We start from the raw sequence: 24,918 nt of genomic DNA on the forward strand, positions 1-24,918 counted from the left end.
ACCGTATTCACAATCTGATTTTTCAACATGTCCTTATTTATTCCCTTAAAGTAACTTTCATCAAAATATTCCCCTGTCCCAGAACATTTGAAAACATCCTTTTTCCTACCACAGTGAGAGCTACTCACAATTTCCTACTTTTCAATATCTACCCTCAAAAATGTGGTCTCATCTTATCCAGCCAATTTTATTTCCCAAAGTCAGTTGAATTCACTTCAGTATGTGAGCTATCAATAGAAAAGGATCAACATTAACATGAAGAACAACTTTCCAATTGTGTTCTTGAGACTGGCTAACGCAAGGCACATTACTTCACTTGTCTGAGCCTATTTTTTTAGCTTAAAGCTTAGTTTTACCTATCTTGCAGAGTGAAATAAAATAAAGGCAACTAGAAAATATTCACAAAGCATTGTGACTATGTACAGGACAATGTGACATACTTGCACATGTGCACACAGATGGCTTTAGACTTGCCTGCTCCCCTCACCTTTGTTCGTAAGTATTCTCTACCATCTGGAATGCCCCTTTCTCCTCTTGGATGATACAAATTCTTCCCATACTTCAAAGGCTGTCTCCTGTACTTACTGACCATTCTGAGGTCTTATGTGGTACCAAAAATAAGAACCACAATGCATTTCAACTATTAGTGTGTAGGGATGGTGAGGAATTTGGTTTCTCCAAGTAGATCATAAACTGAAGGCAGAAATTAGTATAGTCCCCAGCAGATGGGTGAAAACCCAGTTTCCCCACCATATTATTAAGCTACCTGATTGATGTAGCTTATTTTAAGTGGGTAGGTAGGATTTTAGTTTGCTAAAGAACTAATATAGAAGACTATGGAGTCATAAAACCTGAGTTTGAACCCTCGTTGCACCACTTATTGTATTTTGGGCAATTTATTTAACCTCCCCAATTTTCCAGGCTCCAAAACTTTGAGATAATACCACCAACTTCAAAAGGCTGCTTTGATTAGAGGAGATACTGTTTATAAAGTAGCTAACATAACAGTATATATTATTTGCTCAGTGAATGTGATTTCCCTTTCTAACTTGCTGCCTGTACAGGATTGTGTAGGATTGTCTACACAGCATTCGAAATTGTCTGGTGACAATATATCACATCTGAAAACAGTATGCAGCAAATATCTGTGTCTTTCAGCTCAAGAATAGGCACATACAAAATCCCCGTTTCCAGTGTTTTTATTTGCACATTTAACATTCACAAATCATTTTACAGATTTATTCTTTCCACAGGTTCATTATTTACAGGAAAGATCAGGATTACAATGGAGTACTGAAGAGGACCAAGAAATTACCAGCAGTGATGGCATAGAGTACAATGGCTCTGAAATAAACAGGACAGAGTGAACAAGAGCAGCGTGTGGTCACTTCCTACCAGCGGAACCACCGACTTCATTAAGGCAAAGCCCTTACTCTCATATTTACCCCATCTAATCTAACCCAAGTAAAAAAGGATTTTATTCTCACACTATTGCTCTATGAGGTCTTAGAAATATAACTGAAATTATAAGTGACTAGATGCATCCCCTGACTAGAAACATCTGAATAAACAGGTTAAATTTTGATGCATTAACCATCCCTCTGGGAGAATTAAAATGAAAGAGGCAGAAGTCACTTGATTCTTAAGACTGGGAAAAAGGCAAGGTGTGTGTGTGTGTGTGTGTGTGTGTGTGTGTTGGGTGGAGGATAAGGAGAGAAAAGGGGCTCAAGGTGGGGGAGGACAGCAAACCTAACTCTTTCATATACAACTGCTCTTGTGTTTTTTTTCACATGCTAATATACTGTTCTATTACTCAGGTTAAAAAAAGAGAGAGAGACTTATCTATCTCCAGTCAATTCGTAGGGTGTAATCATAATGACAGGAGTGTACTCTGGGAAAGGGGTACATTCATTTAATGAACATAGCAATGTAATTCAGAACTGTGTCCTACTCCCATCTACAGTGTTTTCCTATTTTAAATCAATTTACTGTGTGACCTTGGGCAATTTACTTACCCTTTCTGTGACTCAATTTTCTACTTGTAAAATGAGAATTGTAGCACTTTATATTAAGGATTAGAAGAGATACATAAAAAGCACATAAGAATAGTGCCTGGCCAAATCAATAGAGACAGAAAGAAGATTGGTGGTTGCCAGAGGCTGAGAGAAGGGGGAAAGGAAATGATGCTACTGGATATGGGATTTTATTGTGATGTGATAATGTTCTAAAATGAGATAGTAGTGAAAATTACACAATTATGTGAATATACTGAAAAATCACTTAATTGTATGTCACTTTAAAAAGGTGAATTTTATGGTAAAGTATGTCTCAGTAAAGCTGTTATAAAAATTCCTAAAAAAATAGAATATTGCCTGGCACAATATAAGTGCCCAATAAGTGTTAGCCATTATTAGTAGTAATATTATTGTCATTATTATTAGTTGGCCATCCTATGGCCTGAGTAAATTCCTAAAAATTCTTTATTTTCAATAAAAGCCCACAGAATCTAGAAAAGTACTTCTAATTTACATACATGAATTAACATTCATACATTTATTTCTATCCAAATTGTCTCAGAAATTAACAGTCTAATTAAGAATAACAATTTCAGTATTTTACTCCAGCATAAAGCCACTCATGCAACGGATGTCTGATCATATCATTACGGTATTTAGATAAATTTAATGACTTGATGTCACCCAAGGATTTAAAATGACAAAAGATTTTCATTTTCATCTTCAGGAATAAACAGGAACTCCAGGTACAATAAGTAGTTAGATTATAAGAAGTATACAATTAAATCTTCAAATACAGTCTTGCTAGCCTTCTAATCACATCTGGGAGATAGTTATAAAAAGACAATATAGTAAACAGTAAAATGCTGACCGGTCCTATGTCCTGTGTCAAGCCCCCCTTGAGCAACAACAGAAAAACCCCATCATAATTAAAAAGATCCAATTTAACTCGAGTAATAAGATTCCTACCAGGCAAATGACTTGACAATTAATGGTTGACATTTAAGACTACACTGCACATTTAAGAATGTCTGCATCAGTTGAGTTTTTATAATCTGAATAACAATTACATCCAGTCTTCACCTTTCCTATTGCTAAAGAATGTGACAATGGAGGCTCAAGCTCAGAAGTTTGAGCAGCAAATGATAAGCCATGACAGTAGTGATGCACCACATTTGGACATGATGCTCACACACTTGAGTTTCATCTAAAGCATGAAACTTCCCAATTCCTGGGACAGGGTTTCCTTTGTTAAAATCCCCTTCTCTTCTAGTCTTTATTCTATAATTAGCCATGTGCCTTTGCAGCAAACCAGGGAAAGTTGTGTTGAGGGTTACAACTTCCAGAAAATCAGGTCTTCTGCCACAGAAGACCTTTTTTGCATATATTAAAAAATAATCATTTATACCATAAAACTGACCATTCATTTTCAGAAAGATAATCTCCATTTAATGCATCTTTATTTAAATGAAATGAAACCATTCCTTAAGTCACCCGAGAGCAACAATTAATTGCCTTAACACCCAATATAATAACCCCTCCCCCCACCCACATAACTCCCACCCCAGTTGTAGCCTTAAAAATTTCTGACCAAAATATTTAGCCTGAGTAAAATTCAGTAGGCAATTCCCTTTTGAGAAACACGATCATTTCTTTAATTTTACACTATAACCATCGGGACAGATTATGAAAAACTTTGGAAGAGAGATGTTTTTAATATGATGTTAGGAAAATTTAGGCAATCGAAATGGATGACAACTTAAGGACCAATTTCAAAATCAGAACCAGTTTCAAAATATTGTCTTTACCAATTCAAGACTGGAAAATTGGCTTTGTGCTCACCAGGTTTATTTTAAAATTTAGAAGGGAAATTGAAATAAATACAAATACATAACCAAAACCTTTGGAATGCTGGGACAGAGGGGACCAACTTTGTAATGCTTAGTAATTTAGTATCACGCCAAGAACCCATTTGTCCTAGTAGTGTTCTTGGTTAATTTGGGAATGGAGAAAATATGTTTTTAAATTATATATCTATGGGTAGATAGTCTCTAGATACAAAATGAATAAATATTTAGATTCCATGATAAAGAAAAACTGTGGAATAAATTCCTATCTTGATAAGTAACTGTATATACAATGAATGTTCTCTGCCTGACTCCTAATCTTTTGATTATTAAGATTTCTTCCATCTGCAATTTATAGAAGGCAGTAGCTCGTATTACCTTAAAGGAGCCCTGTTTAGCTTAGAATCAGCCTTTTCAGATAATCAGCTCCCCAAAAAGCTTTCACACTTATGTATATAAATAGCTGAGAACACAAGTAGGTGCACATGTGCAAAAAAAGGTACTTGTCTAAAAAAAGAGCTAAGTAGCTTTATGAATAAAGTCTAATAGCAAGAAAATAAATTACTATTCCCCAACCCAAAAAGCACACCTAATGAAAAAACTGCTAAGCCCACTATGAAAAGGTGGCAGCTGTAAACCCATGTCATCCTGTCATGCTCTAAGCATCTAGTTGTTCTGTGAACCGGCCACCAGAACACTAAAGCCCTCCATGTTCACATGGTTAAATGCAGGCTTCTGATTTGGCTTTACTTTGTAGTTAGAAGCCAAACTACACAGAATAATGAAGAATTCCTTAGAGCTATGCTGTATCCAAAACTGCCTCATTCTACCCTTAAGAAGAAGGAAGTGCCCAAATGATAATATGCGTTAAGGACCTACCAATCTAATTTTCTGAGGTCTTCCACTTGATAAGTTCAATTGCTGGTCCACTGAGAGCTTTAATGAAAGGAAAATTACATACTGACTGCTAACAGCTTGTATATTCAGAGCTAGGGAGTAAGATTAAAAACTGGAGTGTCATTGAAGTGCTGTGAATAAGCATGGCGGAAAGGGGACTATATAGAAACACTAAAGAAGTGGATTCTCTAGAAGTCCTTTGCTTTTTCAAAAAGCAACATGTGCAGAATTTTCTCTAGTCAAAATCTGAATACCAGCAAACGCATGTTTTCTCCTCTCCAATTATGAACCCCCTTCCCAATCTCAGTCATTATCTTTTAAGCCTACGAAAGAAATAAAACAAAATGGATAGACTACCCATTCTTATTTATGAAAAGACAGGCATATTCTAATAGTCATAAGGCAATGTGTTTAAGAGCTGCACCTGAACTGGTAATCTCAAAACTGAAAATACAGTTGCTAATTCCACTCAACTTGCAGAATGTATCTATGTGCTTCCCAAATCATTGGTTGTCACTCAAATGGGCCACAGTGACCCTATCATGCCTTAATGCAGCACTATACTGCATATGCTATGTATTTTAAAGAAATAACATCAAGAGGCAAAGGACAGCCTTTCAAACATCGGTTCCTTATATAAGCAATGGTGGTACTTTAAGGTTCCCTTTTAATCTCCTCACATACCAAATACCTCCAAAATTAGACAAAAGAGGGCCAGAGGGAAAGTTCCATGGTGAGCTGTATCTTTCAGATGAGCTTTCAATTCACTGGTTTTTAATCTGCATTTCCTGATTTACTGAGGAGTGAAGGTGAGAATCATCCAACTGATGACAAAATAGAACAAGAAAACGGGATAAATGGCCAGGGCTTTCCGGTTTGGAGGCTGGCTATCAGCAAGAAAAGCTGTAGAGGCTAAACAAAACAAAACAAAATGGAATCTTTAATAAATAAGATTGTTACAAGCACTAATATTTACTACATTTTAATGTGCTCGGCATAGTCTGGAACACAGAATTATACTAAAAGTTCAGTTATATTTGTGCTCTTCAGAGAAAAAGGCATTAGCATAGTTTTCTAGATAGTTGAGAGCTACTTGTTTCCAATATGAACCTTTGAAAGTTTTCAACCATTTCACATGAAAATCCTTCTAAAAGGGGCTTCCTACCCTTTTCTGAAAAGTTACTAACCTGAATGTGCTGAGAAAGATGTAGAAGATATATAAGCCAAGTTGTTCCTATGGCAAATGGCCTCCTACTGCTGTGCTTTTAGAGTAATTGTTCTCATTATTAAGTTATCAGCTATTTTAGATGCCATCCAGGAAATGAGACTCATCTACTCATCAGTGGTCACCATTTACAGGCAATCTTTCCTGAACAACCATCTCATATCCTGCCACCCCAGGCAGAACTGCCCACTTACCTCCTCCGTGTCCCTACCATATCCTGCATGGACTTCCATCTCCCACCTGGGATGCCTATTGCCTTTAAGTGTTTACCTGTCTGGCTGCTCCATTAAGTTACAAACTCTGAGGACAGAGACCATGCCTAGTACAATGCCTGATACATAGTTTGTGCTTAAGAAATATCTGCTGAAATTAAAAAGAAAAATGGAATGCTTATAGGTGACACTCTCTCTCTCTCTTCTAAGATTCTACTTTCCAAACTGCTGAGCCTGGGCACTGGATATTTAGTACAAGTATGGTAAATTATCAGACTCTAAGTAAGGGATTGAGGGGTTGTCCCATGGGTAAAGCATTTGAGCTTAACACACAGTCTTTGTAATGTCAATTCTGGCATTCTCAGACCTTATTTTTATATTACTTCTTGGATTTTAACCATGTTCCAGAGCAAAGATATGATAATGCACTTAAAAATATTAGGCAGCCTTTCTATCCCATGAAACAAGAAACTGTGAACAGTTCTAGTTGAAGGTATAATTCTAAGAGAATTTTAGGAATGCAACAACAATAAGCACACAGCATTCACTGCTGCTGCTATGGGCGCTTCCTAACCTTTGGCAGAATTTTCTAATGAAGCAGAAAGGTACTATATAATGATTCCTAAAAGCCTATATTGGGAGGTGGTATAATACAGTTCTAAACAGATCTGTAAATGAGATATGCTTGGGTTTGAAACTCAATCCCCCTATTCACTAGTTATGTGTCCTAGGGCAAGTGGCTTAATCTCATTGGGTTTGTTTCTTATCTGTAAAAATGGGACTAATATACTAGTTTTTATTTCTTAGAGTTGTTGTGAGGGTTAAGTGAGATAATACATATAAAGCACTCACGATAGTTCTTGGTCTATAATAAGCAATCTGTAAATTCTGGCTACTATTCTTATCATGATTAATTTCTCAGGAAAAGACCCAAGCCATTTCTCACATCACCTATGCCTCCTATATGCTAGGATCTCAGCTAGGTCTGATATAATCTCCTTTCCCAACGCTATCCATTATTTAAGAATAAAAAAGAAAGGATATGGCTGTCCATCTCAGAAGTCCAGATATCCAACTCAGGTAAGACAGACATCATCCCTATCATTGCCTATGTAGAGAAGAGGGCTCTATGGATGACACTGGCAAGAATCAAAGCACTCACATATGAGTTAGGAATTACACTGCACCTCATCTGGTCTTCATCTCTAACTCATGTTTTTTCTTAAAATACTTTTTATTTATTTATTTATTCATGAGAGACACAGAGAGAGAGGCAGAAACATAGGCAGAGGGAGAAGCAAGCTCCCCTGCTGGGAGCCCAATGCAGGACTCAATCCCAGGATCACGACCCGAGCCAAAGGTAGACACTCAACCACACTCAGATGCCCCTCTAACTCATGCTTTTACCTGCTTTGCTATATGTATTGTAGACACAAGTACGTCCTTACCTACTATAGACCAGGCAAACATCACAATCACAACAAAAAGTCGGACCATGAAGTTGACTGGTCCTGGCTCAGCCAAAAGCACCAACCGGCAAACCAGCATTGCCACTGTCAAGGGAAGTATACAGTAACCCAGCACACAGAGGCTCTGAAAAAAAGATCTAAAAAATAACATACATCCATAAAGATCTTAAATATAGTTGATCTGTATCATGATAGTTTCTCTATATAGATTTCTCTATATTGTGGTTTGTTTCTTTCCTCCACATATATAATACCTATATTCTAACATTGATTTTATGAGGCTAAACTTCTGTATTAAGCACATGCTTTAATTTTTCCTTCCCCATACTCTTCCTCCTTTCCTCTCAAACTCCTTTAGTGTCCATCATCTAGGATACCAGAGGATCTACTCAAATTCCTAGAGACTTCCTTCTCCCACTAAACCTCTAAAACAGTGGTTCTTAATCTTTTCTAGTTTAAAGACCTATTTGAGATTTTGTTGAAAGCTATGGACCAATTCTGCAAGACAGACATAATCTTTTAACACAAAAAAAGTCTCCATACAATTTCAGGAGCTGGAGAGAGCATATGAAGCTTATCAAAGGACCCTAGATAATTTAAGGAAAGTTAAACTAGGTTATCTTGTTCATTGGGTTTAAAAGAACTTTCTCTTTAGCCCTCATTTAAAATACCTAACTAGCCAGACTTTCCTAAAAATCTAAGATATGCTACATGGCAAGGGACAAAGTACATTTTAAGAATACTCACATGTTTCCTCCAAGAAGTTTTGAGTTGAGGGTGATGGTAACAGCACCAAACCAGACAATGACAAACACTTCTGCAAACTGGGGCCCTCCATCCTTTTCACTATCTACAGAGCTTCTTTGAAGCATTCTGTGACAAGGAAATGGCATGAGAATTACTTTATCTTTTATTTAGAGCAATAAAGTTAAGGCAAATTTTGAATCAGGGACCTGTCCTAAACTTTACCTGAAGATCTGTAATATGTAGGTTGTATGAAAGAAAGCAAAATACCAGAAGTATTTGGCAAGACTTCCTTATTTCCAATTCCAAATGCCTCAGGACTACAAGGGTCATTTCATTTGGCCTTGTTGGGATGTGTAAAAAAATTACTGAAGACCTTTATGGTTAAGCAGAGGTTATAAACTGAAGGGCCAAATGTGGCTCACAGACATGAGGTTGGACAAGACTTAAAATGGGTTTAAGTTCCAATGACAGTATTTTAAAATTGGGAGGTTTTACCTAAAAGTATGTATTTCTGGATTTTCTTTAAAAACCTGAAGAAAAAAAAAAAAAAAACCTGAAGAATTTCTAACACTGGGCCTACATTACTTTCCTACATGGCAACAATTGGGAGCAGCTGAATGACATAGCAGCAGGTTCCTTCACAAGGGGCTTCAGGTCACCAAATCACAATGTATATATTTAGGTTACTTCTCTAGGCCTTAGATACATTTGTATTTGTAGTCCTTTGGTTAAGGCTTTAGTTCTGACATTTATTATTTTAACTTCTTTAACTTTTACAGATTTTATTGACTTATTTAAGAGACAGAGAGCAGAGGGAGAGACAGAGCACAAGCAGGTGCAAGGGTGGGGCGTGTACAGGGAGAGGGAGAAACAGCCTGCCTACTGAGCAGGGAGCTCAATGTGGGTCAATCCCAGGATCCCGGGATCATGACCTGAGCCAAAGGCAGACACTTAACTGACTGGGCTACCCAGGTGCCCCTAATTCTGACATTTCAAAATGGAAACTGTTATAAACCTATTTAGTTGATTGTTTTGAATCAAAACATATAGAGGATTACTAAAAGACTTTGCTTTAAAATGTAGTAGTTGAACAGTCAGTTAAATATCCTCTCTTGGTCTAAGAAGTTTACAGACATAAACTGTTTTAAATTGTGGAGAGAACACTTGGGCTGAGTATAACTTTTTCCAGAAAAATAATAAGTAACACCAAGCTCACAACCTCTTTTTATTGCATAGTATAGAGGAGTCCCAAAGTAAGTCTTGTCCTACTATGCTGTTTGCCAGGACAGACTTGTGTATTCTCTAGTTGTACACAGTCCATTCTGAGTTCTGAGAATCCGATGCAAGGAATGCTGGCACACATCACTTGTTGTCTGGAATCTCTATTGCTTCTGCATGGTGTGATGGGAAAACATTAACAGGCCTCCAAGGCAGGAGATCCAGAAAGTGATCCTAGTTGTGTCACTAGGTGTATAAACTAGAGTATATCACTTGATGTCTTGGGACTCCAGTTTTCTTCTCTGCAAATAAATTAGGTTAAACTACATAATTTCTAATGTTAATCTTTTAAAACTAAAAAATGTATATACTCAGTGATTTTAATATAAACCTGCCTATCAAGGCACTGGAGTATTATCCTTGATGTGATTATTAAAGGCATAAGAAACAGCACTCTATGTTATTACCTAAATTACCACACATTTAATTTACATTAAAAATGGGTAGAGAAGACATTTAAAATTTTTTTGAATTTAGAATCATAAAAGGTCAAGCCTGGAAGGGTTCCTCAGCCATCTCCTTGTATAGATAATGGAAGAGGAGACCCACGGGGGTTAGGTGGGAAGAGATACATAATAACCACAGAAGAAGAGAATGGGCGGTCAAGAAAACCTGAGGTTGAATCCCAGGTCCACCACTATTTGTGTGATCTTGGTTCAGTCCTCAATCTCTTTGAACCTAAACTTGTTTGTCAAAATAATATTCTTTTTATGAGGACACAATAAAGAGAAGGTATTTAAAAGTTTTCTGTAAACTGGGAAAAATCATTATATACATTTTGGTTCTAAGTAGCCCAAAATCACTTTGCTGATAGGACAGTCAGGATGAGAACCCACAACTGAATCCTAATGCAGTATTTTTTCCACACTACCAATGGTTATATTCCCCTCTCCAATGGAACTTCGCTCTTCTGTCCTCTCCCTTTATGTACAATAATAAGGAAAGCCTAACACTTTGAAACATGATCTTGCTTTGAACTCTACCACTTCTACTCTAATTTATTCTCATTCATATTATTATTAGGATTTTAAAAGAATTATGTCTGCAAATCAACAGTGCTTAAACCTATAGATATTTAATTAATTTAATGATGGGGAGGTGCATGAGAGTAAACAAATGTCAGTTCAAAAGAAATGGCTAAAACAGGCTAAGAAGTTATTGGCAAACAGAGAGGAGCATAGTTTTCACATCTTTAATTCCATCACTCTTTGAATTGATGTGGAAACCTATTTGACTTTTTAGAATTAAATCATAAGGAGTACAATATGTCATAGAAGTCCTACATGAAATAATCAAAATTTCCCTCAGTTTTGAAACTCCACACAAAAAAGTATAGTCTATCTCAAATGACAAAGGAAGGAGATGCAAGTACTCACAATGCCAGTGTCACACAAAGGATCAAAGGGCCCCATAAGTCCCCTACAAAGCAAGAAAAGACAGAAGACTGTTAAGAAACAACCAGGTAGTATTTTCTATCTTTATTCCAGTACCTACCTCTTCCACTCTTGGAATTCAGATATCTACCTTTCTGCCTGCCCAAGTGTTCCCACCTCTCCTACTCCTCTTCCTGTCCTCCCTGGTCCCCGATTCTGAATGTCCTTCTTCATAGATCCTTTCAATTTTGTTGCCTTCATATCCCATAACTCATCCCTCTTCTATCTACTAAGCCACATTCCAGTATGCTATAAAGACCAATGAGTCAGGAGTCAAAATACTTAGGTACCCCCCCTCAGAAAGACTAGAGCCAAGTCACTCAACCAAAGTGAGACTCCACTAGACAAGGCAAGTATAATCAGGCTCACATCAAGAATATGAGAAATGAATTTGAGAAGGAAATGACTTCCCCAAGTTTATATAAATAGGTGTGGAGGTGGGACCAGAACCTTGGTCTTCTGATTCCTACTTCTAGTTTCTTTCTATTCTGCAATACTGCTTCTCTTTTATAATCCTTACTTTGAACTAGTATGGGAATTGCTGTTCTTTAAGGTGAAAAAACAGGCCAATATCAGTAATTTCATAAGGTTAAACCCTAGCAAATAACATGAAAGCTTTCTGAAAAGTATAAAAGGCTCTGCCAATATCAGGTCTAAGCACAGTGGTTCTCAATTAATAGCTGTTAGGTAAATTAATCAGCCAACAGTTTAGTAACATACAGCTTACAGCAAAATTACCTTCCTCGACTAATATGAAAAAAAGACATATACCATTTCTAACTTTACCCTCATATGTACATAATTTTAAAGAAGTATGCATATGTTCATACTTAAATATGTTTCACATTATATACATCATTTTGATGCTACAGTGGAAAGTTTGGAAAAGATATAAAGAAAAATCATAATCCTACCACTCTGATAAAATATTGTTTTTCTTGTTCAATTTTTGAGCTTATCAACTAAAAAAGTGAATTCAAGTACAACTGACATTAATACACTGACTTTTAAAAAATACACTGCAGTTTTTTTAATTCATAAAAAATCTATAACAGTATTTTAAAACTTTCCTTATTATATATATAATTAATTATATATAATAATCTATATATACATATATGTATATGTCTATATATAAAACACAAATTTTACCATTTTAGTCACTTTTAAGTGTACAGGTTTGAGTACATTCATTGTTGTACAACCTTCATATCATCCATCTCCAGAACTTTTTCATCTTCTCAAACTAAAACTACAACCCATGAAATAATAACTCCCATTCCCAACTTAGCCTCTGGCAATCATCATTTTACTATCAATTCAACTACTTTAGGGACCTAATATAAGTGAAAAAATATATGTCCTTTTGTGACTCGCTTATTTTCCTTAGCATAATGTCTTCACAGCTCATCCATGTTGCAGCATAGGTCAGAATTTCCCTCCTTTTTAAAGCTGAGTCATATTCCATCAGTATATGGTATGTCATGGTATATATACCACAATTTATCTATCCATCTATCTGTTGATGGACATTTGAAATTGTTTTCACTTTTTGGCTATTGTGAAAAATGCTGCTATGAACAAGAGTGTATAAATAACTGTTTGAGTTTCTGCTTTCAGTTCTTGGGTATAAACCCAGAAGTGGAATTGCTGGATCATATAGTAATTCTATGCTTAATTTTCTGAGGAACCACCATGCTGTTTAGCACAGAGCTGCACCACTTTACATTCCCACTAACAATGCACAAAGGTTCCAATTTCTCCACATCCTTACCAGTGCTTGTTATTTTCTGTTTCTTTGATAATGGCCATCCTACTGGGTGTGAAGTGATATTGCATTGTGTTTTTTAAAATTTATTTTAAGTCATGAACTCTTTTCCTTGCCACTTTGCCGAGCGCTATGCTAACAGGGCAGAGTAGAAGAGCAAATTTGGGCAATGACTGACTTAACTTTTGTGCCAGCCTGTCTATCTATCCCCACAAGGTCTGGGAATGGACCATAACATATGACATAGCTAATGATCATCACTAATCAGCAAAATAACACACAGGTTCTGCATTGCCACTGAAGCAAACTTGCTTAGGACTGAGCCATGGCAGCAGTTGAAAGGATATCTTTACATCTGAGATAGCAGTGGTAAAATGGAAAGGGCAATGAACTAGAAAATTGGGTTCTAATTCTGCCTATGTCTTCTTGACTACAATCAGCTTCTCTGAGACTCGTATTCTTCGTCTGTAAAACAGGAGCAGTAACTCCTACTTCATAAGGTTGTTGTAAGGATTAAAAAAGATGTGTGTGTATAGAGGAAGATCAAGGCACTAGAATAATAGCTACCATTTATGGAGTGCCTACTAAATGTCAGATGCTGTGCGAGGTAGTTGGTAGCCATTATCTCTAATTTTCATCAGCACATACACATTATCTCCCCTTTAACAGAGGAAGAAACTTGAGCCTCAAAAAAGTTAACTGTCTTATCCAAGATCACATAGGTAGTGACAGAACCACTATTCAAGCACAGATCTGTCCATCCTATTTCCACTACATACCAGCAGCAGCAAATCATGTAAGCTCCAACCCACAGTGTATTATGTTGAACAAGATTCTGATGCTGCATCCAGTCTCCACAAATGGATGGCACATGTGCCACATATTTGAAATCCCTACATGATAGCTGAGATGCTGCCAAAATAGAAGGTATACTCATGTACAACCCGATTGTTACTATTCTGAAACAACTGATTCAATTTTTCTGATAAAGGGTACTATGAAAACAAAAATAAAAGGTCTAGCAATTTTAATAATAAATTCTAAATAAGAACATAATTCATTGCAAACAGTTTTGATAGACCTCTTGAACAAAAAAAAGTCATCAGACTAAGTTCTACAAATAGAAATGTCAATAAGGATACTATTAATTTGTTAATCCTTAATGGGTATTAGCTGTTATTCTAATTTAACATTCAAACATTTTGCCTTTCCCTTCTAAATTATCAGCTCTTTAGTTGAATAAAGTCCCTATGTGTTTGCAGCTTCCAGAAATATTTTTTGCAGTGGCTATTATAGCAGGTGAGGATATACAGACTATATTTATTGATGAAGACAGTATATCAAGCAAAATCTTCCCAATCTTTGAAATTCCATTCTAAATGTTTAAGTTCTTCCAAAATGTTTATTTGCATATTATTTATATATTTTCTCATTCTGCAAAATGTCAGGTTTTTTTATCATAGATATTTAGCTATATAAAGTACTGATGATAAGGTACAGTGAAAAACAGCAAATCCTCAAAAAACTCATATACTTACAATCTCTCAAAAGAGTATTACTTTTTCTTGGGTACAAAACATGCATGAACTTTTTCCCAACAGCTTTTAGATCACGCATCTGAAAGATATAAACAACTTGCATTATCATGACCAAAGTTACCAAGTAGTCCCCTCAATTAATTTGCTAAAATTTCTTTTATTTTAACCACCTGGGAGTCCTTCATTGAATTTGGGAACTACAATTCCAGTTTAACTCCTTCACTACACAAGCAGACCAGAAAGGCAGGGTGTTTCTATTAACTTTTTTATTAACTCCGTAAGCCAACATTTAACTCTTTACCACATCCAGCATTCTGTTTTAATTTTAAAGCTCTGTAAAAGAGAAATATAGCTGTCCCAATATGTTACTCAAAGAACCTAAAATGATAGATCTACTAAAATCTACTCTGCAAAACATGGCATCTGACTTTCAGTTCATAACTGATGAAGTCCAAGGGCCATAAATTAGCCTGCTCCCTAGCTACATTATACACAATATAAAACAAACTAATTTCCAACATTCCAGATTAACTGATAAAAGAATCCTAGAAGCCAGATTTTAAAAAATCAAGACATGTGAGGGGACCTTGGGTAGCTCAGTCGGTTAAACATATGCCTTCAGCTCAGGTAATGATCTCACAGTCTTGGGATGGGGCCCTGTGTCAGGCTCCCTGCTCAGTGCAGGTGGGGGGAATCTGCCTCTCCCTCTGCCCTTACTCCCTGCTCATGAATAAATAAAAATATCTTTAAAAAATCAACACATTTGAGGAAGAGTGTAGTAATACAAATATAACCTGTAAAAATATAGTTAATTCTGTCCTAATTTTTTTCACCTAGAAATTTCTTCACGTCATTAACAGTTCTTTGTAAATACATTTTTAATGGTTGTTTAGTATTCCACTACATAGATGTAACATAATTTACTTAACTGATAACTTCTCTGCTGTTCAATTTCCCTTTACTATAAGGACTGCTATAATAAATATCTTTGTATATTCATATTTTTCTGTATTTTGAAAAACATTTTTAAAAAAAATTTCTGTATACTCTATGTGGAGAATTATCAGCTAAAAATATTTGAAAATTGTAAAATTCTTAATACTCATTATAGCCAAACTGCTGTCCAAGAAGGTTGTACCAAATTGTTCTCTAGGGGAAAATCTTAAATTTCAATAAATAAGATTTACTGAAAATCAGTGAACCAAACAAAAATAATTACAAAGTGCTAGAGTTATTTAGTCCCATGCTACTGAACAGGAGTTCTATCAGCTAGTCTTACTTACAATGGTATTCTGAACAGATTCATTTAATGTGGAGCTGTCAAATTCCTGAATTTGAGATCTCATAGGAATGGTGATTTCTCCTTCCACGGGGATGTCTTGAGAGATTGATATATCGGAAAGGCCTGCAAACTGAGAAGAGTTGGGGAAAAGAAATTAAAGCCTGTAATCAACTGCAGCATTCTTCAAAGACATCATTTTCTAGTGAGCAGGGACTATGTCTTTTTGTAGGGTTTTATACAGTTTTTTAAGTAAGGTATTAGTTTACCAGATGTTAAGCAATGTGGTCAACTAAAATTCTCAAATGTTTATTTCTTTTAACTTAAAGAAGGAGATGGCATATGATGAAAAAAGTTACAAAGTAAATGGCATAGATACTTTCTTGCTCTCAAATATTTGCTTTCTTGGGATCCCTGGGTGGCGCAGCGGTTTGGCGCCTGCCTTTGGCCCAGGGCGCGATCCTGGAGATCCGGGATCGAATCCCACATCAGGCTCCCGGTGCATGGAGCCTGCTTCTCCCTCTGCCTGTGTCTCTGCCTCTCTCTCTCTCTCTCTCTCTCTATCATAAAAAAAAAAAAAAAAAAAAAAATTAAAAAAAAAAATAAAATCTTCAAATATTTGCTTTCTTTCAAGCATGCAGCCATCACAGGGCACAAGCTAACAAGATTGCAAAGCTATTTGAAAGTGACCTTTTGGCAATCACATCTTTACACAGCCACAATTCTGTAGCTCTTCAGCTCCTTGGTAGGCTCTGGTGGCCTCTGCTGGCTAGAAAGGAGTGTTATGTGAAGCCTGAAGGGCAACTGGGAAGAACAGGGAAATAGCAAAATAAATCTTGATCTCTACTCTTTTTACCAGGTTACTTGGCAAACCAGATCAAACAACATTTCCAAAGTGAATTATGAGATTGCAAGCTTATAAACTCTTATGTTCATCTGCCAAATTTTATTATTGTAACTAAAACGTTGAAATCTTCAAGTTCCTAAGAAAACAAAAGCAATCCCTTCTCATGGATTTTGGCCCAACAGGCACAATATTTAAATGGTAGCAGTTGCAGGTAAATAAAGTACAAGATTGTATGCTGCACAAATCATGGTGAATTTCTATAAAGATATGGAAAGTATAAAGTCAAATGATAATGTCAGAAATAAATGAACACAGTTTAACAGATGAATAATGCCTTTGACAGCTGTATCTGTAGATTCAACACAGCCAAAGAGAGAAATCAGTAATAGGCCAGTCAAAATTATCTGCACTAAAATAAAAAGAAAATTTTAGAAAGAAAAAAATCTATGTATCAAATCATTGTATACCTTAAACTTATACAGTATTATAATGCCAGTTATATCTCAATAAAACTAGAAAAACAAACAAAACCTAAAACAGAATAAGCATCCAAGAGCTGTAAGTCAATATCAAATAGTCTAATATAGATAGATAGATAGATAGATAGATAGATAGATAGATAGATAGATAGATAGAAAAATATAATTGGAATCTCAGAAGAGAGAAAATGTATCTGAAAATATATTTGGATTTTTTATAATGGCTGAACACATTCCCAAAATAATGAAACATATCAAATGACAGACCCAAACCCAGAGAACCCCACTCAAGATAAACACCTAAAGACAAAACAAAATTAAAAATCCAAAACTTGGATACATTCAAACTACTGAAAACCAAAACTATAACCCTGAGGGTAGCTAGAGAAACAAAAGATGTTGTATTCAGAGGAACAGAGATAAATAACAGACATTTCACCCAAAACTACCCAAGCAAGAAGAAAATGGAAGCACCTTTAGAATGCTGCAAAAACAAAACAAAACAAAACAAAAAAACAACCCTGTAACCTATAATTCTAAATCCAGCAAAAGAAGCTATCAAAAATGAAGGCAAAATAAAGACTTTTTTTTAGACAAGCAAATGCTGAGGCATGCACTACAAGAAATGTTAAATAAAAATCTTCAGGAAGATGGTATTAGAAGGAAACTTTGATTTACACAGGAAAAGATCACCAGGAAGTGGTTAAAATGAAGATAAGTACAAAAAATATTTTTTCTTGTTTTAAATGATTCTAAAAGATGATTGCCGGGATCCCTGGGTGGCGCAGCGGTTTGGCACCTGCCTTTGGCCCAGGGCGTGATCCTGAAGACCCGGGATCGAATCCCACGTCGGGCTCCCGGTGCATGGAGCCTGCTTCTCCCTCCCTCTGCCTGTGTCTCTGCCTCTCTCTCTCTCTGTGTGACTATTATAAATAAATAAAAATTAAAAAAATAAATAAAAGATGATTGCCTAAAGCAGGGGTCATGAAACGTTTTCTGTAAAGGACTCCAAAAGTAAGTGTTCTGGGCTTTGAGAGCCATGTAGATTCTGTTGCAACTACTCAACTCTACCACTGTAGCATGAAAGCAATCAAAGACAAGATATAAACAATGAATAAAACCTTATTTTTAAAAACAGGTAGTGAGTCAGATTTTAAATTATAAAAATATGACATTTGGGAGATGAATGGAAATTTGAACACTGACAAGATACTTGATACTAGGGAATATTTACTCAAGTCATGTTGCCTGAGATTTCTTTCAAAATAGTATAGTAGGGAAATGGATAGGGCTATAGAAGAAAGAAGATTGGCCATAAATTGATAAGTATTGAAAGTTAGGTACATGAGGGTATATTTTACCATACTTTTGTATGCCTCTGAAACTTTTCTTAATAAATAGTTAAAAAACAAACATTCCTAATTTTAGGGACCACCTAAGTTTTTTTTTTTATTCTTGCTCCACCTCCAACCAAAAAGAACCTGAATGCAATCAAACCTCTGTATCTTAGAGTTTAAAGGAAATATGTGGATAGAGGAACATACTAAAAATACCACAAGGATACAATCAGCCAAATACAGAAAGTGAAGAATCCTACAAGACAAATCACTGAATTTAAACAAATAAATTACATTTAAAACAGGAGGACATTTATACACTAAGAGAAACTTAAGAGATTTATTATCCAAATGCATTTTGTTGAGTTTGTTTGGATCCTGTTTTGAACAAATTGTAAAAACACATCTTTTTAAAAAATTGTGAGATGATGAGCAGGGATTAGATGATATCTAGGAATTACTAGTTTTGTTATTGTGATAGCAAAGAAAATGTCCTTACCTGTTAGAGAAATACACTGATGTATTTACAGGAAAAGTGATATTTCTAGGATTTGCCTTAAAAGACTCAGAACAGATCATGAAAGGCAATGAAAGACCATTAAAGACTGAATGGAACTAAGGAAAAATAACAAGTCAATGCAATGTGAAATCCTGGAACATTAGTAGAAAACCTGATAAAATTCAAGTAAGATCTGTGATTTAGTTAATAGTATTGTGCCAATGTTAATTTACTGATTCTGATCATTGTACTGTGGTTATGCACAGTGTTAATATTAGAGGAAACTGGGGGAGGCATATGTAGGAAATCTCTGTTGCAACTTTTCGGTATGTATAAAATTAGTTAAAAATAAACAGGTTAAAAAATCATACTCCAGGGGCGCCTGGATGGCTCAGTGGATTGGGCATTCACCTTCAGCTCGGGTCATGGTCTTGGGGTGCTGGGATCGAATCCCACATCAGGCTCACTGCTTGGTGGCAAGTCTGCTTCTCCCTCTCCATCTTTGATCTCTCTGGCTCTCACTCTCTCTCAAATAAATAAATAGTATTTCCTGCTTCATCGAGTATTAGTTGACCATAGAGTTGAGGGCCCATTTCTGGTTACTCTATTCTGGTCCATTGATCTTTGTGTCTGTTTTTATGCCAGTACCACACGGTCTTGATACAGCTTTACAGTACAACCTGAAATCCAGCACTGTGATGCCCCCAGCTCTGGTTTTCTTTTTCAATATTCCCCTGGCTATTCGGGGTCCTTTCTGATGCCACACAAATCTTAAGATGATTTGTTCCAACTCTCTGAAGAAAGTCCATGGTATTTTGATAGGGATTGCATTAAGTGTGTAAATTGCCCTGGGTAGCATTGACATTTTCACACTATTAATTCTTCCAATCCATGAGCATGGAATATTTTTCCATCTCTTTGTGTCTGCCTCAATTTCTTTCAGAAGTGTTCTCTAGTTTTTAGGGTATAGATGCTTTACCTCCTTGGTGAGGTTTATTCCTAGGTATCTTATGCTTTTGGATGCAATTGTAAATAAATAAGTAAAAATGCTTAAAAAATTCATACTCCGAAGAAAAAGGAACCCTCATACACTGTTGGTGGGAATGCAAGCCAGTGCAGCCACAGTGAAAAGCAGTATGGAGGTTCCTAAAAAATTAAAAATAGAATCACCATAGGATCCAGTAATTCCACTACTGGGTATTTACCTAAAGAAAATGAAAACACTGACTTGATGGGACACCTGGGTGGCTCAGTGGTTGAGCATCTGCCTTTGGCTCAGGGTGTGATCCCAGGATCTGGGATCAAGTCCCACATCTGGCTCCCTGTGGGGAGCCTGCTTCTTCCTCTGCCTATGTCTCTGCCTCTCTCTCTATGTCTCTCATGAGTAAATAAATAAATCTTTTTTTAAAAAAGAAAACACTAACTTGAAAAGATATATGCACCCCTAGGTTTATTGCAACATTATTTACAATAGCCTAGACATGGAAGCATACCAAGTGTCCATTGATAGATGAATGGATAAAGATGTGGTATATATACAATGGAATATGATTCAGCCATAAAAAAATGAGATCTTGCCATTTGCAGCAACATGGATGGATCCAGAGAGTAACTTAATGCTAAGTAAAAAAAGTCAGAGAAAGACATATATATTACTTCACTCATATTTAGGAAACAAAAACAAATGAATGACAAAAAAAAGAGACAAAAAAAAACCAGACTCTTAAAATATAGAGAACAAGATGGTTGCAAGATGGGAGGTTGGTTGGGGGGGGGGATAGGTGAAAAATATAAAGGGGATTAAGAGTACACTGACATGATGAGCACTGAGATGTGCATAGCATTGTTGAACCACTATGTTGTACACCTGAAACTATTATATCACTATATGTTAATTATACTTGAACTTAAAAAATAAATTAAAAATAGATTATAAATTTAAAAAAAATCATACTCCAGAAAAAAATATGTGGTGGGGAGATGAAATAAGAATAGCAGAATTTTGGGATGCCTGGGTGGCTGAGTGGTAGAGTGTCTGCCTTTGGTTCAGGGCATGATCCTGGGGTCCTGGGATCGAGTCCCACATTGAGTTCCCTTTAGGAAGCCTGCTTCTCCCTCTGCCTATGTCTCTGCCTCTCTCTGTGTCTCTCATGAATAAATAGATAAAATCTTTAAAAAAAAGAATAGCAGATTTTTGATAGGTACATAGGGTTCATTACACCACTCTTTATTTATATACTTAAAAGCTTCTGTAATACAATTTTCAAATACATCACTTCTTTGTTTCTGTCATTCCCTCAAACTACTCTTGTCCCCTTCCTCTTTCCTGATCAAATTGCTCTGCACTTGCCCACTCTCTTAATCCTTTGTAATTTGGCACTGGACTTCCTACAACTTTACTGACATGGCTCTGTAACAGTGACCTCATAATGAAGAAATATAAGGATCCTTTCACCCTCTGAATATTTGTCAGCACTTTATATGTAAATCACCCCTTTTGAAACTGCATACTCTCACTACTATGACACTGACCTTTCAAACTCCAGGATTGCTGTTTCTTTTTTTTTTTTTAAAGATTAAAAAAAATCTTTTCTGTTCAGGCATCAGTATCCTCCCATTTGTCTACAGCTTTGCTTTTCAAAATGTGGTATAGAGAACAATAGCAGCAGCAGCAGCACCTGGGAGCTTGTGAGAAATGCAGAATCTCAGGTCTCATCTGAGCTACCAAATCAGAATAAGATGATTGCTATGCACATTATAGTTTGAAAAACTGTGAGCCAAGATACATTCTCCCTAGCACTACAAACCCTCGAGGATCCTGCCTGTCTCAGATCTTTATGACTCCCACCACTGCTATCTATCTATAGTCCAGTTGGCAATCACTTGCTCCTAGAACTACGGTTTTGCTGTTCTAGATTCTAGACATTCCTCATGGGAAGTGTCCCTCAATTATGTTGTCAAATTCATGATTTTAAACCCTTCCTTCCTCAAAAATTTCCACTGGCTCCTCCGCCTATTAAACCTCCAACCTTAGTAGTCAATAAGAAGAAATAACACTTAGTGAATAATCATTATGCACCAGGCATTCTACCAAATGTTTTACATGTCTTAACTTATTTAATCCACCTAACAATCCTATGAACTAACTAATACTGTATCTTCAGTCTACAGATGGGGAAACTGAGGCATGGAGAGGTTAAATGATAGAACTTAGGATCAAACCTAGGCAATTTGACCCCCGTGCACAAATTCCTAACCACTGTTTCATACTGCCTCCCTAATTCAGTAGCCTTATTTTCTAAGGCTTACCTCCTAAAAGTTCCCGGTGCTTTAGCCAAAGTGATTTGCCTGTTGTCCTATAAATACATTAACACTTCCCAACCTCTGTACCTTCACCCATGAGAGGTTGTGTAGTATTAATACAAATAATCTGGATTTCAGAAGCAGACCTAGCTTCAAATTTTAGGCCTGGCCACTCACGGGTTCTAAGACCCTAGGGAAATCAAACTTCTCTGAGTCTCATCTTCTCATCTGCAAGTAAAACAGAGTTTAAAAACCACATAACTGAAATGGTTGCTTTGAAGTCCACAAAATATGCAGAGGGTGTCTAGTACAATCCTGGCACATAGCACATGCTCAATCATTGATAGCTCTTATGCCCACCTGAGATTTAAAATCCTACCCACCCTTTTGAGGCCCTCTCAAATATAACTTCTACTATATAGCTTGCTTTGTCACCCCAACTGGACATGATAGCATCTTCCTTTAAATTTTGTTAAGGTTTTTATTTTTATTTTTTTTATTTATGATAGTCACACAGAGAGAGAGAGAGAGAGGCAGAGACATAGGCAGAGGGAGAAGCAGGCTCCATGCACCGGGAGCCCGACGTGGGATTCGATCCCGGGTCTCCAGGATCACGCCATGGGCCAAAGGCAGGCGCCAAACCGCTGTGCCACCCAGGGATCCCTGTTAAGGTTTTATGTGTAACTTTCTCTGATATACTACCTTATTTTAGCATTATACATTTGTCATATTAGACTATAAGCATCATAAGAGCAACTCATTTGTATTCCCTAAAGCAGCTACCATAGTGCATTGCATATTGTGGGAGTTCAATAAATATCACTAAATAGAAGTGGATTGTACTGTTAAATAATGAATGGCTAAAACCACTAAAATTCATAAAAGAGAGGTGGAACAGGAACAGGAAACAGCTAAGCACCTGTAACTATGTCAACCATGCACTGTGTGTATACTATCTCATTAGTACCCTCATCAGTTCTGTGATGGGTTACTATCCCATTTTCCAAATGAGGAAACTGGGGTTGAGAGTGACTTCCTCAAGGTCACAATCATTCCATGAGAACTTAGACCCACTCATTCTCTTTCATTGCTGTATCCTCAGTGCCTAAAAAGAGTACCTGGAACATAGCCAATGCTCGATAAATATTTGTTGAGTGAATGCAGTGATAAACAATAGTGCTAGTAAGCAGAACCAGGATCAGAAGCAATTTCATCTGTTTCCCAGTCCAGTCCTCTGCTTTGTTAACTTGCCAATTTATTTAACACAGAGGAAAGGGAAGTACCATTTATTAAACAACTACTATAGAACTGAATACTGGGAAGAGGGATCTTAGGGCAGAATGTTGAATAATTATACTCCTCAGTTCATGATACTGATTGTGGTCAACACTGTACCTAAATTATAGCATTTCACCTTCCTAAAAATTCTTTGAGGCAGGTATTTTTATATCCATTTTATAAACGAAGAAACACTCTTCATGAAATGATTTGCCTAAGCTCTTAAGAGGAAGAGTGGGTGATTCCAGCCCAAGTAAGTTTAGCTCCAAAACCTGTGTTCTTAAATACCTGTCCAGACTTTGAGCTTGTATTTGCAATGGAAATCGTATCCCATGGTGACAGGAGCAAGGTTGCATCATGCAGAGCATAAGGTTCATGAAGAGCATTGCAACGAGCTGCAACAGGGAGGGCAGGGATTAAACCAAGACTACTGAGGTCACTGAACAAATCAATAATCAAGTTATAACGTCCTATGGGAAGCAATCTCATTAACCCAAGAATGCTGCTACTCCAAGAACTAGTACCATAACTTGATAACATGAAGGACAGGAGAAACAAAGATATTTAAGAAATCACCTAAAGCTCGGCATTTAACACAATGTACGGGACGAGGACCAGCCCTGAGAGTATGGGAAAGAAAAGCGAATAGGAGTTTCACAAGAAGGCGTGGAAGGAACGAGGAGGGCAGGGGGAAAGCGGTTAGCCCAAAGAGCAGGTGCAGTGTTGGAACGGGTTCTGGCATCGGGTATAGCGCGGGCCTAAGGGGAGGGGGAGTTCCGGCCTTCTCAGACCAGGAGCCCGTCACCCGACTTCCTTAAGGGCACTCTGCCTCAGCCTCAGTCCCGTTTGTCGCAGAACCCAAGCTCACCAGCGGCCTGGGAGTTGTTGTCCCCGGGTCTCCAGAAGACTCTGCCGCTTTCGCCATCTTAGCCCTCCTTCTCCCGGGTCGCTCCCGTAGGCCTTTGCGGAACCCGAGACGTGGAAGCCGCAGCTGGTCAGCGCGTCATCGCGTGGCGGTCGCGTCACCAAAAGGCGCCTGGTAACAGCTGTTGGTCCCGTCACTTTGCTTTCCGTGTCTGGCCTCCGGTTGTCGGGGAAAGGTCCGAGTCGCCGCGCCTCGCTTGCTTCGCTTCGCTTCTTAGGAGCACGGGTCCGGTTAGACATGCTCCCCCTTTCCTAACCGCGGCGCTCAGATCGCTCCGCCGCTGCCCTCGCCCCCGCCTCTGTTTTCTTCAATCCGTCGCACCCACGCAGCTCAGGGCGGATCCCCAGGGCTAGCTAGCACCTCACGGAAAAAGCCTGCGGCTCCCCGGGCTGCCGAACAATTTCACGTTTCGTGCTCCTGAATAAAGAGATCAAACCCTCCTGACCGACCGCTCCCTCCACTGTCGCCCCTGCCTGGCTGATTCCTTGTGTCCCCCCACCCCACCCTCCACCAGCCGCTTTCCAATTCTCAACTTTTACAAA

General features: G+C 37.4%; 1 protein-coding gene and 1 long non-coding RNA gene across 3 annotated transcripts in view; both read right to left on the reverse strand.

Annotated features, from left to right (window-relative positions):
* The window catches only part of LOC144308463 (uncharacterized), an 852,603-nt gene that overhangs the window by 722,621 nt on the left and 105,064 nt on the right, over window positions 1-24,918 (reverse strand). The gene's annotated exons all lie outside the window — the stretch shown is intronic.
* On the reverse strand, window positions 1,184-24,641 carry YIPF6 (Yip1 domain family member 6). Of its 2 annotated transcripts, XM_077889325.1 has the most exons (8): window positions 24,284-24,641; window positions 23,740-23,844; window positions 15,713-15,841; window positions 14,430-14,508; window positions 11,067-11,109; window positions 8,413-8,538; window positions 7,645-7,802; window positions 1,184-5,671 (listed from the first exon to the last, which is right to left on the reverse strand). In XM_077889325.1, exons 1-8 carry the CDS (start codon window positions 24,374-24,376, stop codon window positions 5,553-5,555), a joined length of 852 nt encoding a protein of 283 aa, XP_077745451.1. In that variant the 5' UTR covers window positions 24,377-24,641; the 3' UTR covers window positions 1,184-5,552. The 2 variants fall into 2 exon arrangements, with proteins under 2 accessions (XP_077745451.1, XP_077745452.1); XM_077889326.1 differs by lacking the exon at window positions 23,740-23,844 and having other exon boundaries at window positions 24,320-24,625.

The sequence above is a fragment of the Canis aureus genome, chromosome X (assembly GCF_053574225.1).
Source record: "Canis aureus isolate CA01 chromosome X, VMU_Caureus_v.1.0, whole genome shotgun sequence".
NCBI classification, from domain to species: domain Eukaryota; kingdom Metazoa; phylum Chordata; class Mammalia; order Carnivora; family Canidae; genus Canis; species Canis aureus.